This window comes from Silurus meridionalis, chromosome 25 (genome assembly GCF_014805685.1).
Source record: "Silurus meridionalis isolate SWU-2019-XX chromosome 25, ASM1480568v1, whole genome shotgun sequence".
NCBI classification, from domain to species: Eukaryota; Metazoa; Chordata; class Actinopteri; order Siluriformes; family Siluridae; genus Silurus; species Silurus meridionalis.
Genome location: NC_060908.1, coordinates 4,434,864 through 4,447,639, shown reverse-complemented (window position 1 = coordinate 4,447,639; position 12,776 = coordinate 4,434,864). Strand labels below are relative to the sequence as shown.

The 12,776-nt window shown below is 41.9% G+C and overlaps 2 protein-coding genes across 3 annotated transcripts in view; both read left to right on the top strand.

Moving 5' to 3' along the window:
• The first annotated feature begins 16 nt into the window (after positions 1 to 16).
• Positions 17 to 9,223, top strand: anapc2 (anaphase promoting complex subunit 2). Its single transcript, XM_046839026.1, has 14 exons — positions 17 to 188; positions 1,655 to 1,907; positions 2,413 to 2,737; positions 2,851 to 2,983; positions 3,705 to 3,906; positions 4,018 to 4,137; positions 4,229 to 4,346; positions 5,459 to 5,637; positions 5,754 to 5,895; positions 6,064 to 6,139; positions 7,342 to 7,545; positions 7,700 to 7,832; positions 8,538 to 8,779; positions 8,934 to 9,223. Exons 1-14 carry the CDS (start codon positions 120 to 122, stop codon positions 9,144 to 9,146), a joined length of 2,409 nt encoding a protein of 802 aa, XP_046694982.1. The 5' UTR covers positions 17 to 119; the 3' UTR covers positions 9,147 to 9,223.
• Positions 9,224 to 10,280: 1,057 nt separating this feature from the next.
• The window catches only part of npr2 (natriuretic peptide receptor 2), a 49,083-nt gene continuing 46,587 nt past the window's right edge, over positions 10,281 to 12,776 (top strand). Inside the window, exon 1 of one of the 2 annotated variants that reach the window (XM_046839188.1) lies at positions 10,281 to 11,297. In XM_046839188.1, coding sequence (XP_046695144.1) covers positions 10,565 to 11,297 — 733 coding nt within the window. In that variant the 5' untranslated portion in view covers positions 10,281 to 10,564. The remainder of the gene's footprint in view (positions 11,298 to 12,776) is intronic. The other variant, XM_046839189.1, reaches the window with a different exon arrangement.

The following is a 12,776-nucleotide window of genomic DNA, read 5'->3' as shown; positions in this document are numbered from 1 at the left end:
GACGTCATAAGGACGCGACCGGCGCTTGACAGAAGAGCGCCACAAACCCTGTTGTGTTGTGTGTAACAAAAAAAAAAGATAAATAAAATGCGTTTTGAAGACACATTGTTGCTCCGAAAATGACTGAAAACTCGGTTTTAATGCTGAAGGGCCTTCCGACAGCTTGGGACACAGTGACTGCTGCACTGGTGAGTTTTAAAAGGGGGGGGAGAGTATAAAATAAAAAAGATGTTAGTATTAAAGTGGCCATTAAATATATATATATATATATATATATATATATATATATATTGCTAACTAGTGCAGATAATCCGGAAGAAATCTAGAAAGAGATGCATTACACCATGACTTGTGCAAAAGTCTGAAAAAAGAGCATAGAGAACGGCGATTTAGAAATGTGATTTCCGGCCCGGAACACTTGTCTGTCTATACATTAATCTATCAGTCATTTTAAAGACAGGATATGGACCACTTTAAGCCACGCCCACATACATCTAGAATTTAGTCTGTAAAGGCAGTTCTGTTTTCTAATCATCTGTTGACACTAGTGATGGAAAGATCGAATCATTTTGGTGACTTTGATGACAAGTTCAACAAAATTAACGATTCTTTTTTTTTTTTTTTGAGTCGTTTATTTCATTACGTTTCTTTGATCCCTTAATCACCTTCATGGCGTCTATGGGAGTCACGTGACAAAAGGACAAACGACTCGAACCAGAGGACTCATGAGATGAACTCGATTCTATTTCCTGTGTTAATGCACTGCATAGCGAATCACTCTTTGAGACTACTCATTCTTCTGAGTCGCATTAAAGACTCGTATAAAATGAATCACCCGTTTATGACCACCATCGATCACTACCATCATCACCAATTGACACTGTATGCCATCAAAAGGAAGAAACTCAATGATCACAATTCAACAAGTCTCCTTTCACTGCAGCCACAACTCTAGCAGAAGCATCACTAGTCACCATGTAAAATGACCCTGGGATACTGTGCATTTTTGTGCATTTTTTTTCATGCATTACAGTTTTGATGAAGGCAAATGTGTGTTTTTATACAAATTATACAGGAAAGAAAACACAAAAATATAAATAGTTCATGAAAAAGCTTAACAACTGGTTTTCAACCATTTTGGCTGATCTTTCCTCATGATGTTGATCTTTCCTTGAAAGTCTGTCTTGAAAAATATGTTTGTAAGTGTATCTGCAACCAAATTCATTTCTTCTCCTCTGTCAGCCATTGTGTAATAAAAAAAACAGCTATTAAAGCCACATGAATATATTGGAGCTTGTGCAGTTTGCTACAGATGCGGTTTGCGAGCTCTGACTATCCAATCAAAGGACGTGAAAATGCAGACATTATTGGACGCCTGCTAGATGGCGTCTTCCATATCACCCCAGAACTTTGCGATGACTGGTCAATGCCAAAAAACAATGCATGAGAGTTCCAATTTCACTTTGGCATTGTGAAATCGTGATTACTATTCACTTCATTTAGAATTCGTGAGGTAACATTGAGTCTTAGATATAGTTTGTATTGAATTTAGACTAATGGGAGACATGAGAGGCACCAATCCTACCTCCTACCTCGAATTGTTATTTGCTTTTGTATGACTTTCACATAACATATGCTTGCATTTTGTTCTTAGGTATCTCCATCCACACCCCCTGTTCCTGACGAGGCAGTTTCTGAGGCACTGACCTTGCTGTGTACGAAAGGATTGGGTCAGTATGTGGAAGGTTGGTTGCTGGAGACACTGCAGGTTTCTCTGGTGTCCGATGTGGCTCCGGAGTTCTGGCGCGGACTTCAGAAGCCGGATGTAGAATCGCAGGAACAAGACAGAGCCAAAGCACTTCTGGAAGTCTTTAGGACCCTGCTCCGACGGCTCCAGCCTTTCCTCTGTATGCTGTGGTGTCCACTTTTGTGCCTTTTTGTTTTTATTGTGTTAGTAGATAGAAGTTGGTGCCATCCAGGTTATGGGCAGCATTTTGCAAGACGTTCACTGCATTTGCAGGTTGTGAAACATCCAGTATTGAATGTGCCAGTAAATGTTTTTTTACACGAAAGCTTTAGATGAGACAGACACAAATCTGAATGTCTTGAACCAAATTTCCAAATTCTCTCTCTCTCAGTACAATAAGCAGAACATTATTTGTAAATTTGTAGCTACATTATGCTGCAGATTCTAAATCTTCAGGCAGTTTTTCAGTGGTTGATAAGAACACAATACCACACGATTCCTGCCAAAATAGCGTTTTTTTTTTTTTTTACATAAACCTTTTTGATTTTCAGTTAGTTTCATTGCTTTAAATTAGATCTAAATAGATTATAAATGTCTCCAAATGTTTCGAACCAGTAACCCTAACTTTCCTACATAAGAGTGCACTCGATATTTTCTGGCCGCAGGTGGTCTTGAGCGACTCGGCTCGTGGCAAGACGAGGGTCGAGCAGGTCTAGTCGGACCCGGAGCACACGGTCTGCGAGAGAGAGCCTTCTCCACCATTCGTGCCATCCTCCTGTTTTCTCCACCTCCAGTGCTCCAGCAGCGCGTCCTCGAGTTCTATAGCCGCACCTTTTCCGTGTACATGAGCCAGATCGGGGAGCAGGTCGAGCCTGACGAGGTGGCGGCAGAGAGTGATGTGAACGGCACGTGCACGGGTTGCACCGCCACACCGCAGGTCTGCTGGTGCCAAGACGCTCTGCAGCAGCTGCAAGAGTTTAGTCATATACTGTAAGTCGATGAGTGCATGCACTTACAAGAAAATTTATTTATTTATTTATTTATTTATTTATTTTTAAACCATCATCATCTGTATCATGCTGTGTATGCTGTGTTTGCTGCAGCTCCAGACTGCAGCTGTTGGAAAGAGTAAGCTCTGAAGCAGTAACCAACATTTTGCACCGCCTGATCGAGCAGAGGATGGAGCAACGCTGCAGAGGCGAATATGAAAGATCCTTCCTGTCAGACTTCAATGATGTATGCCACCCCCTACCTGTTTACACTCGGGCTTTGTTTACATGCATTAATGTCTGAGATTTCCTGCACCAGATACAAATTTAGTGTATAACACACTCTAATCTCTTAGATTTATATTTTTATTTTCAAATAGAAATAAGGTCACATACTTGAATAGATTTCATTCATATTTTCTCATTCTAAATCAACCCATTTTTGAACTTCAAGGCCTTTGAATAGCTTTATCTTTTTTCTTTCATCCTTTATATATATGGTGTATATATGTATGGTGTTGTATATTATAATTTTTTATTTAATGACATGACAAGCAGTTAACACTACCATAATGTATAAGCTACAGTATGTATTTATGTGGCAGTAGGCGCGTGGACGAGCGACGGTGTGGGTACGTGGACGAGCTTTAGTTCACGAGTGGAGGGCGGAGCATACGCTGTCACGTTTGCCTGCCAGGCGAAAATTTGAATATTTCTCTTACGTTTTCGTCATCATAATTTATTAATATTATATTAAATGATATAATGGCATATATATATATATACAGTATATACAGTGCATATAGAGTATGGGCGCGTGTCAAAATCCGAACAGATTTCATACAGATCAAAAGAGCATAAATACAAATTTAGTTTGTATATTATCTGAGTATTTTTTTTGACAGCTATAATGTATCATCGTTCTTCAAATCTCACTTCCTGTTTCTTCCTTTATGTCGATACTGCAGTGGTTGGAGCAGGTTCTCGGCTGGCTCAGCAGGGTCTTTGCGAGCGAGGTCGGCGAAGCCAGCACCAGCTCTTTGCTAACAGATGGAAAGCTAGATTATGTTGGTTGTACCATCCTCCAGCGCTGGCGCTGTCATATGCAGCAGTTCTTCTGCCGCATCTACGTCAACATGAGGATTGAGGAGCTTTTCAGCATCATTCGAGGTTTAAAAAAAAAAAAAAAAACGTAGCTTGCCATTGCAGTGTGATGCCATGTTTTTTTTTAGCTTTATACTGCTAACTGTTAAATATGCATATTTTCCCTTGCCTGTGCAGATTTCCCAGAATCCACTCCTGCTGTTGAAGACCTGAAGTTCTGTCTGGAGCGGACCAATCAAAGACAGCAGCTGCTCACCTCTCTCAAATCTGCTTTTGAGACACGTCTGTTGCATCCAGGTCGGCTGCAAATCTGCCAAACAGGGACGCTCTTTCTCCAGAAAACTCTAGGAAAACATGGTTAACTTGGAGATTTCTGTCTTCATTGCAGGAGTTCACACATCTGACATCATAACCGTCTACATCTCCGCTATTAAAGCTTTACGGGAACTTGACCCCTCCATGGTCATCCTTCAGGTGGCCTGCCAACCCATTCGCAAATACCTAAGGTTAGTAAAGACTCTATTACGCTCTGTAAGCACAAAGACACATTCTTCTGCAATAAATGTTTATGTCATGAGCTTTATTTGTGCTTCTAGAGCAACATGTAGACTATTAAAGCAGTCTTGGCACAGACCAGGTTTAATGACTTTGCTTAAAGGCAGTTATCAGATTTGATCACCTTCCTACCGCTACCAGGTAGTGCTCTGTGCCATATCATGTCTTGAATTCTAGAAAGAAGATCAACTGTTTGACTTCATTTCATTATTTGGATTGCGCTCTGAAAGGTTTTGATGGAATCGGGCAGTGTCGGGAATCTGATTGGGTAAAATTGGCAGGGGCTGTGGTTGGGTAAAATGCGATTGGGATCTGGTTGAAAAAAAAATGGATTGGGATGTGGTTGGGTTAAATTGGATTGGGATCTGGTTGGGTAAAAATTGTATTTGGATCTGGTTGAAAAAAAATTCGATTGGGATGTGGTTGGGTTAAAATCGGATTGGGATCTGGTTGTGTTAAATTGGATTGGGATCTGGTTGGGTTAAATTAAATTGGGATCTGGTTGGGTAAAAATTGGATTGGGATCTGGTTGAAAAAAAATTGGATTGGGATGTGGTTGGGTTAAAATGAGTTGGGATCTGGTTGTGTTAAAATCGGATTGGGATCTGGTTGGGTAAAAATCGGATTGGGATCTGGTTGGGTTAAATTGGATTTGGATCTGGTTGGGTAAAAATTGGATTGGGATCTGGTTGGATTAAATTGGACTGGGACCTGGTTGGGTAAAAATTGGATTGGGATCTGGTTGGGTAAAAATTAGATTGGGATTTGGTTGGGTTAAATTGGATTGGGATCTGGTTGGTAAAAATTGGATTGGGATCTGGTTGGGTTAAAATTGGATTGGGATCTGGTTGGGTTAAATTGGATTGGGATCTGGTTGGGTTAAAATTGGATTGGGATCTGGTTGTGTTAAATTGGATTAAGCCTTAGTTATGTAAAATAAGTCAAGCTCTGGTTATCTAAAATTAGATTGGGTGCTTTGGTAGACAATTTGATGTGGACACTGGATTAAACTTCTTGTACAAAAATTGTATTAAGCTCTTTTATTTCTTTATTTATTGGACAGAACTCGCGAGGACACGGTGCGTCAGATTGTGGCGAGTTTAACAGGCGACACTGAGGGCTGTAGTGAGTTAGCCAGCGAGCTCTCTCGGGCCGACCCTGTTACCCTGGAAACACAGGATAGTGAGGATGAGGAAAGTGATCCTGAGGAGTGGACCCCTGACCCCACTGATGCCCTCACAGGTTATGGGCCCACATACACTGCATTCCTGTTAAAAATTCTTGTTTACCTGATGGGCACTATACATTTATTAAAACATTTATCGGCTTTAAACTTAGGTCGATCTTTGTCTCTACAGATAAAACAGGCTCCAAGCGGCGCTCCTCAGACATCATCAGTCTTCTGGTGAGCATCTTTGGGAGTAAAGAGATCTTCATTGATGAATACAAAACTGTGCTGGCAGACAGGCTTCTGCACCAACTCAACTACAACACAGCCAGGTGTCTTTACACACAAACACACACTTTACATATTTATTACTAAATAATCACACTGTAATTAATGTGATATGATGCCCTATTTGTTTACTTAGGTTGTACAAACTATATATATATGTGTGTGTGTGTGTGTGTGTGTGTGTGTGTGTGTGTGTGTGTGTGTGTGTGTAGGGAGATTCGGAACGTGGAGTTGCTGAAGCTGAGGTTTGGAGAGTCCCACATGCACTACTGTGAGGTCATGCTGAAGGTCAGAAGAATCTCTTTATACTAACTTTTAATTTTTAATTGCTTAAATGTTGTCCCTTTATTTTAGCAGCTTATGGTATTATTATTATTATTATTATTATTATTATTATTAATTTAATATTAACATTAATATTATTGCTGCATAACTATTCACAGGTGTGCAATAAGCTACTATACGTGCATGTCCACTAGGGGGCAGCTAAAACATTAGGATCCGGGTCATTAGAGTCCATTCAAGATTTTTTATTTGTCACAAACAGAATACTACTTGTAGTGAAACGTAAACCCAATTGGCTGCTCTAAAAATTGTGCATGAAATAAAGAGGACTATTAATAGCAAATAATCTGAAAACAAAATTAGACAAAGATAAAGTTATAAAGATATATTAAAATCTATATTAAAAAAAAAGGGAAGCACAAATTGTATAGAATGTAATGAACTATGACAGTAACAAAACCAAAAATATTTACAATATAAGGTCCTGTGTGCAAATGCAGAATGGAAAAAATTAAGTGAGATGGGAGTGCTCATGGTAAGATGTCTGATAGCTTGTTGGAAGAAGCTCCACTTCAGCTAAAATATTCCATTATGATACCATATCATTTTTTAGATGGCATTTCGATATAGATACTTAAATTCCATGAAGTTACTGAGCAACTCAATAACACTAAGGATGGATTTGGACTGTAATTAATACTAACAGTCTACTACAATGGCTCAGGTTCGCAGTTTTCATTTACATTTGTGGCATTTGGTAGATGCCCCTATCCAGGGCAACTGACATTTATCTTATCAATACAGCTGAGCAGCTATGGGGTTAAGGGCCTTTGTTCAGGGGCCCAGGAGCCCAGGAACTGCCACAGTTGCCTCCGTCTCAATCGGAGTGGTAGCTCAGTGGTTAAGGTTCTGGGTTACTGCTCGGAAGGTCGCGGGTTCAAGCCCCGGTATTGCCAAGCTGCCATTCTTGGGCCCCCTGAGCAAGGCCCTTAACCCCATAGCTGCTCAGCTGTAATAATAAGATAAATGTCAGTCACCCTGGATAGGGGCATCTACCAAATCCCACATTGTTAACATTAAAAATACAGGAAATACAGCATTTAAATATAAAGCGCACGTGAAAAATAACTGTAAGAGAAACAGCAAAACGGATCCCGAACTGAAGAACGCTCTCAACGCTCTTTATTCTCGCTCGCTCTGTGTAGGACGTGGCGGATTCCCGGCGGATTAACACTAACATTCACGAAGAGGAGGCTCGCCTGCCTGAGGAAGAGCAGCCTCCGGTTCCTCTGTCCGCCATGATCCTATCCTCAGAGTTCTGGCCTAAGCTAAAAGAGGAGAAGCTGGAACTTCCTTCTGCCATCTCCAAATCCATGGAGACTTACACACACCGCTTTGAAAAGCTCAAAGTCTGTCTATTTTTTTTTTCCTCCTTATCTTTTCCTTTTGGTTGTGTTGAAGTGAAGATGTAGAACCAATTACTGATACGTAGATTAATCACTGGAAGGTCTTCATAAAGCTGTGTGTGTGTGTGTGTGTGTGTGTGTGTGTGTGTGTGTGTAGGCTATGAGGACTCTAAGCTGGAAACCTCACCTGGGTTCAGTAACTCTGGACATAGAGCTGGAAGACCGCACTCTTACCAACCTCTCTGTGTCTCCTATTCATGCTGCTATCATCCTGCACTTCCAGGACAAGGGTAAGAAGATACACAGCTAAACTTCTCAGAAGTGCTACCTTCTTCTCTATATTAGCATCTTTTTTATTTATAGAAATGCTCTTTTTTAAACACGGGATATTTACGCGGTGGTATCGAAAAGTTTGGAGACTAACGGTGCTAAAGAGCACACGTGAAATTCTGCATGAAACTGTGCAAATCTGCCATAGAGACATTTGACGCAACATCCGTTTGAAATACGGCGACGCTGCGATGGGTCGTTCGAGGTGTTTCGTGTGGCGCGCACGCGTCAAGAGCGGAAGAACATCGCTGGAAGAGATCAGTAAGACCTTCAACGAGCTCAACCCCGAAAATTGACGAAACCATTCGGCAACTCGTGCATGATGATTGCCGGAACACAATCCGCATGATCTCACCTCCGCATCCACCCTACTCTCCAGATTTGGCTTCAGCGGCTTTCACCAGACCGTCGCGGAGATCGAGTGCGAGACGCAGAAGGTGCTTGACATGCTTCGAAATGAAGACTTCCAGGACACATTCCAGAATTGGCAGGAACACTGAGAGCTTTCTTGTAAACAGAGCCTGTCTCGAAACTTTTTTGATACCCCCTCGTATAGTAAGAGATTGAGTACTCTTGGTTCTCCTCCATCATCAGTACTTAAAGGGCACATGTTAACTCTTGGTCTACTTAAAATATGTTTTTAAAATAATGTGGGTTTTTTTCAGGCACATGGGCCCTGGATGAGCTGAGTGGAGCTCTGGGCGTGCCCCAGGAGCTCTTGCGTAGAAAGCTAGCACTGTGGCAGCAGCACGGCGTTATCCAGGAGGAGTCTACGGGCCGATACAGCATCCTCGAGAAGGCCTCGAGTCGGGAACGTCCTGACCAAGGCATCATGCTCATCGACAGCGACGAGGAGGGAGACTCCAACACCACCACGCAGTCTGAGCAAAGGGAGGAGAAGCTGCAGGTGGGCGGAGTTACAACCAACCTTCACGGAAAAGCCTTGAATGTCAATCATTGTGCAGTGGGATTCGTACAACATTCGCCTTTAATGATGAAAAAATTGAAATGCAAAATGGGACTCGTTTTACAGCCATCGACTTCTGTTTGTTCTGTTTCAGTTGTTCTGGGCCTACATTCAGGCCATGCTGACCAATCTGGAGAGCATGACCCTGGAGAGGATTCATTCCATGCTGCGCATGTTCGTGGCTACAGGGCCCGGGGTCACCGAGATGGACGTCAACGAGCTGCAGGCTTTCCTACAGAAAAAAGTGCGAGATCACCAGCTGATCGTCTCACTCGGAGTCTACAGACTGCCCAAAACTACTCAGTAGACATGAACAGACAAAATGCAGCTGGTTGGGTTTTTTGTTTTTTTACCATAAATAATAAACTGCTGAATTGTTTATCATCCTTGTCATGATTGTGAGTTTTTTTTATTTATACCTGCACTTATATTTCTTATTTTGCCTTTGGGGGAAAAAAAGAAAGGCCTAGCTAGCTAGCTAGCTAGCTAGATAGATAGATAGATAGATAGATAGATAGATAGATAGATAGATTATTCTATATTCAAAATGTTTTGACATTGAATTCTTTCTAAACGCGGTGCAGTTGCACAATATGAACAGCAGAGGTCTAACGTTGCACAACCCATACATTTAGAATATATATTAAAATCCAACTGGTCAAATGATCACATTCATTTGTACATTTTTACGTATATGCATTTAGCAGACGCCCTTTTCCGACGTATATAAATCTCTATCGATGAATTAACAAACAGTGGCATTTAACAGACGCCCTCCAGAGCAACTTACAATTATCTCATTCATGCAACCGAGGGTTAAGGGCCTTGCTCAAGAGCCCAGTAGTGGCAGTTTAGTGGTAATGGGATTGGAGCTCATCATCTTCTGTTTAGAAGTCCATTACTCATTACTGTATTCATTCAGTATTCATTACTGATAATCATAGTTCTTGATCACGGCGATTGAAACGCATTATAAGCATACACAAGCTGGTTAGAAATAGTCAGTAGCTTTCAAACAAAACCAGGACTATGTCACTGTGATCTGCGGAACCTGAGAAAGAGACTATAGAAGTGCAGAAGTCGGGCGTTTTAGCAGACTTTGGAGCTCAATCTCAACTTTAAAATAATGATTGAGGTGCTACTACAGGAGTTTATATATCAGTCAAAAATGTTCAGGCAAGATTATACATACTGTATGTTTATTTAATTTTTAAGATATCAAAAACATAAAAATTTACTTTCATTTCATTTTTCTTTATTCATAGTTGTCTTTATTCTATATGTGATCCCAGGATTGAGATTCTTTTTTTTTTTTTTTTTTTTTTTTTGTAGCCAGGATTCAATACTTTACCTGACCGCTAGAGGGTGGTGTTGTAGAGATTATTACTCCAGGTTACTAACATGACGTGTAGGGGCCGTGCTGAGTAAGAGGAGGACTGCACTCATTTCAACTTGGCCACTTGGATGAATATCATCCCGAAGAACTGAGCAGGCTGAGGAAGCTCCTTGCAGCAGCACCACAACAGCAACAGCAAAAAACCACAGCCAACTTTTTTTTAAAAGCTTTCCTCCACATGGACCATCATCTCCACTGTGCACAAGAAGGGCTTTCGGATTGCATGTGATTTTGTAAGGACGCATTTTACTTGGGAAACTTTTTTTTTTCCACACCTTTGGATTTTTCTTTTCTTCTTGAACTTCTTGAATTGGATTTGTCTTGTTTTTATGCTTTCAATTTTTTTACTTTTAGCCCGAATGGGACATAAAACGCATCTCGTGCATTGTTTCCTCTTGGTGTTGAATTGCTGCGTCCTGACTTGGTGCAGAACAGATGCAGGGAATAATAATAACATCACAGTGGCGGTGCTGCTTCCGGACAACATCAAATACCCGTGGGCATCGCCGCGCGTGCTGCCCGCGATACGCATGGCGCGCGAGAAGCTCCTGGAGAGCGGAGCGCTCGGCGCGCGCGGGATCAACCTGCTGAACTTCAGCGTGGAGGACGCCACGGGCTCGTGCTCTGAAAACAAAGCGCAGATCATCGCCGTGGACACGAAGCTCTACCACAAGCCCGACGCCTTCATCGGGCCGGGCTGCGTGTACTCCGTGGCCTCGGTCGGGAGGTTCGCGTCCCACTGGAGGCTGCCGCTCATCACCGCCGGCGGACTCGCTTTCGGCTTCGACAACCCGGAGGAGTTCAGGACGATCTTCCGCACCGGACCGACCACCACCAAGCTGGGGGACTTCGTCAACGCGCTGCACGAGCAGTTTAACTGGACGCGGCGCGCCGTCATGGTCTTCTACGACCTGAAGCAGGACGATCGGCCGCACTTCTTCCTCTCTGAAGGCATCTTCTTCAACCTGCGCCAGGAAAACATCACCGTGGAGGCTTTTCCTTATGATGAAGATCAGTCCAATTACAGAGACATCGTCACTTCTGTCAAAGAGAACGGGAGGAGTGAGTGGCATCCCTCTTTTCTTTCTCAAAAAAGATACTTCACTTTACCAATACTTATCATTGAGGTGCACTGTCAGAAGAAAGGGTACTAAACTCTGGTGCACTGTCAGAAGAAAGGGTACTAAACTGTCGTAATGCCTGTCATTAAGGTGTACTTTTAGAGGAAAGGGTACCAAACTGTGGTGCACTTTTAGAAGTAAGGGTACCAAACTGTAGTGATGCTTGTCATTGAGGGGTACTTTTAGAGGAAAGGGTACTAAACTCTGGCGCATTTTCAGAAGAAACTGCTTGTAACTGAGATGCACTGTCAGCAGAACCGGTACTAAACGGTACTAGTGCTTGTCATCGAGGTGCACTTTTAGGAGAACGGGTTTTAAACTGAACCAATGTTTATCATAATGGTGAACAGTCAAAAGAAAGGGTACTAAACTGTGGAGCACTTTTACATGAAAGGGTACCAAACTGTAGTGATGCTTGTCATTGAGGGGTACCTTTTGAGGAAATGGTACTACACTGTAGTGCACTTTCAGAATAAAGGGTACTAAACTCTGGTGCACTGTCAGAAGAAAGGGTACTAAACTCTGGTGCCTTGTCAGAAGAAAGGGTACTAAACTCTGGTGCCTTGTCAGAAAAAGGGTACCAAACTGTCTTAATGCTTGTCATTAAGGTGTACTTTTAGAGGAAATGGTACTAAACTGTGGTGCACTTTCAGAAGAAAAGGTACTAAACTGTGGTACACTTTCAGAAGAAAGGGTACCAAATTGTAGTAATGCTTTTCATTGAGGGGTACTTTTTGATGAAATGGTACTACACTGTAGTGCACTTTCAGAAGTAAGGGTACCAAACTGTAGTAATGCTTTTTATTGGCACGAACTTTTAGAAGAAATGGTACTACACTGTAGTGCACTTTTATATGAAAGGGTACCAAACTGTAGTGATGCTTTTCATTGAGGGGTACTTTTGGAAGAAGGTGTACTAAAGTCTGGTGCATTTTCAGAAGAAACTGCTTGTAATTGAGATGCACTGTCAGCAGAACCGGTACTAAACTGCACTAAAGATTATTCAGATATGGAGATATCTGATACTTCATTTACTGTACTTGAGTCGATTTTTCCGGTATATTTCCAAACAGCATTTTTTTAATCTGGTGGCATGATCCATATTTTTTCCTTCTCACATTAACCTGTTTCTTGTCGTTGTGCCGCTTTTACGGTCTACCGCTGGTGTATTATTTCCCGGCTCTCACGCACCACAGACGTAGGCTGGATTAGGAAACTAACAACAAGCAACGCATCAAGAAGTCCGAGACAGAAGGAGTCAGTGATGTAAACATGACTGAGAGCAGAGACATTCCTGATCCCCTGATCATCATCATTTCTCCGCTTGTGTTCTGGTGGTTGTTTAGCCTGGATACATTCATTAGATAACACAAAATTGTAATATATTATGAGGTGAGGTCCAGCTACCAGTGTAGTAATG

Coding starts and splice junctions, on each gene's coding strand:
- anapc2 (XM_046839026.1), top strand. CDS start 120: ATGACTGAAAACTCGGTTTTAATGCTGAAGGGCCTTCCGACAGCTTGG. Junction 4,347..5,458: donor CCCATTCGCAAATACCTAAG/GTTAGTAAAGAC, acceptor TTTATTGGACAG/AACTCGCGAGGACACGGTGC. Junction 5,896..6,063: donor CTCAACTACAACACAGCCAG/GTGTCTTTACAC, acceptor GTGTGTGTGTAG/GGAGATTCGGAACGTGGAGT.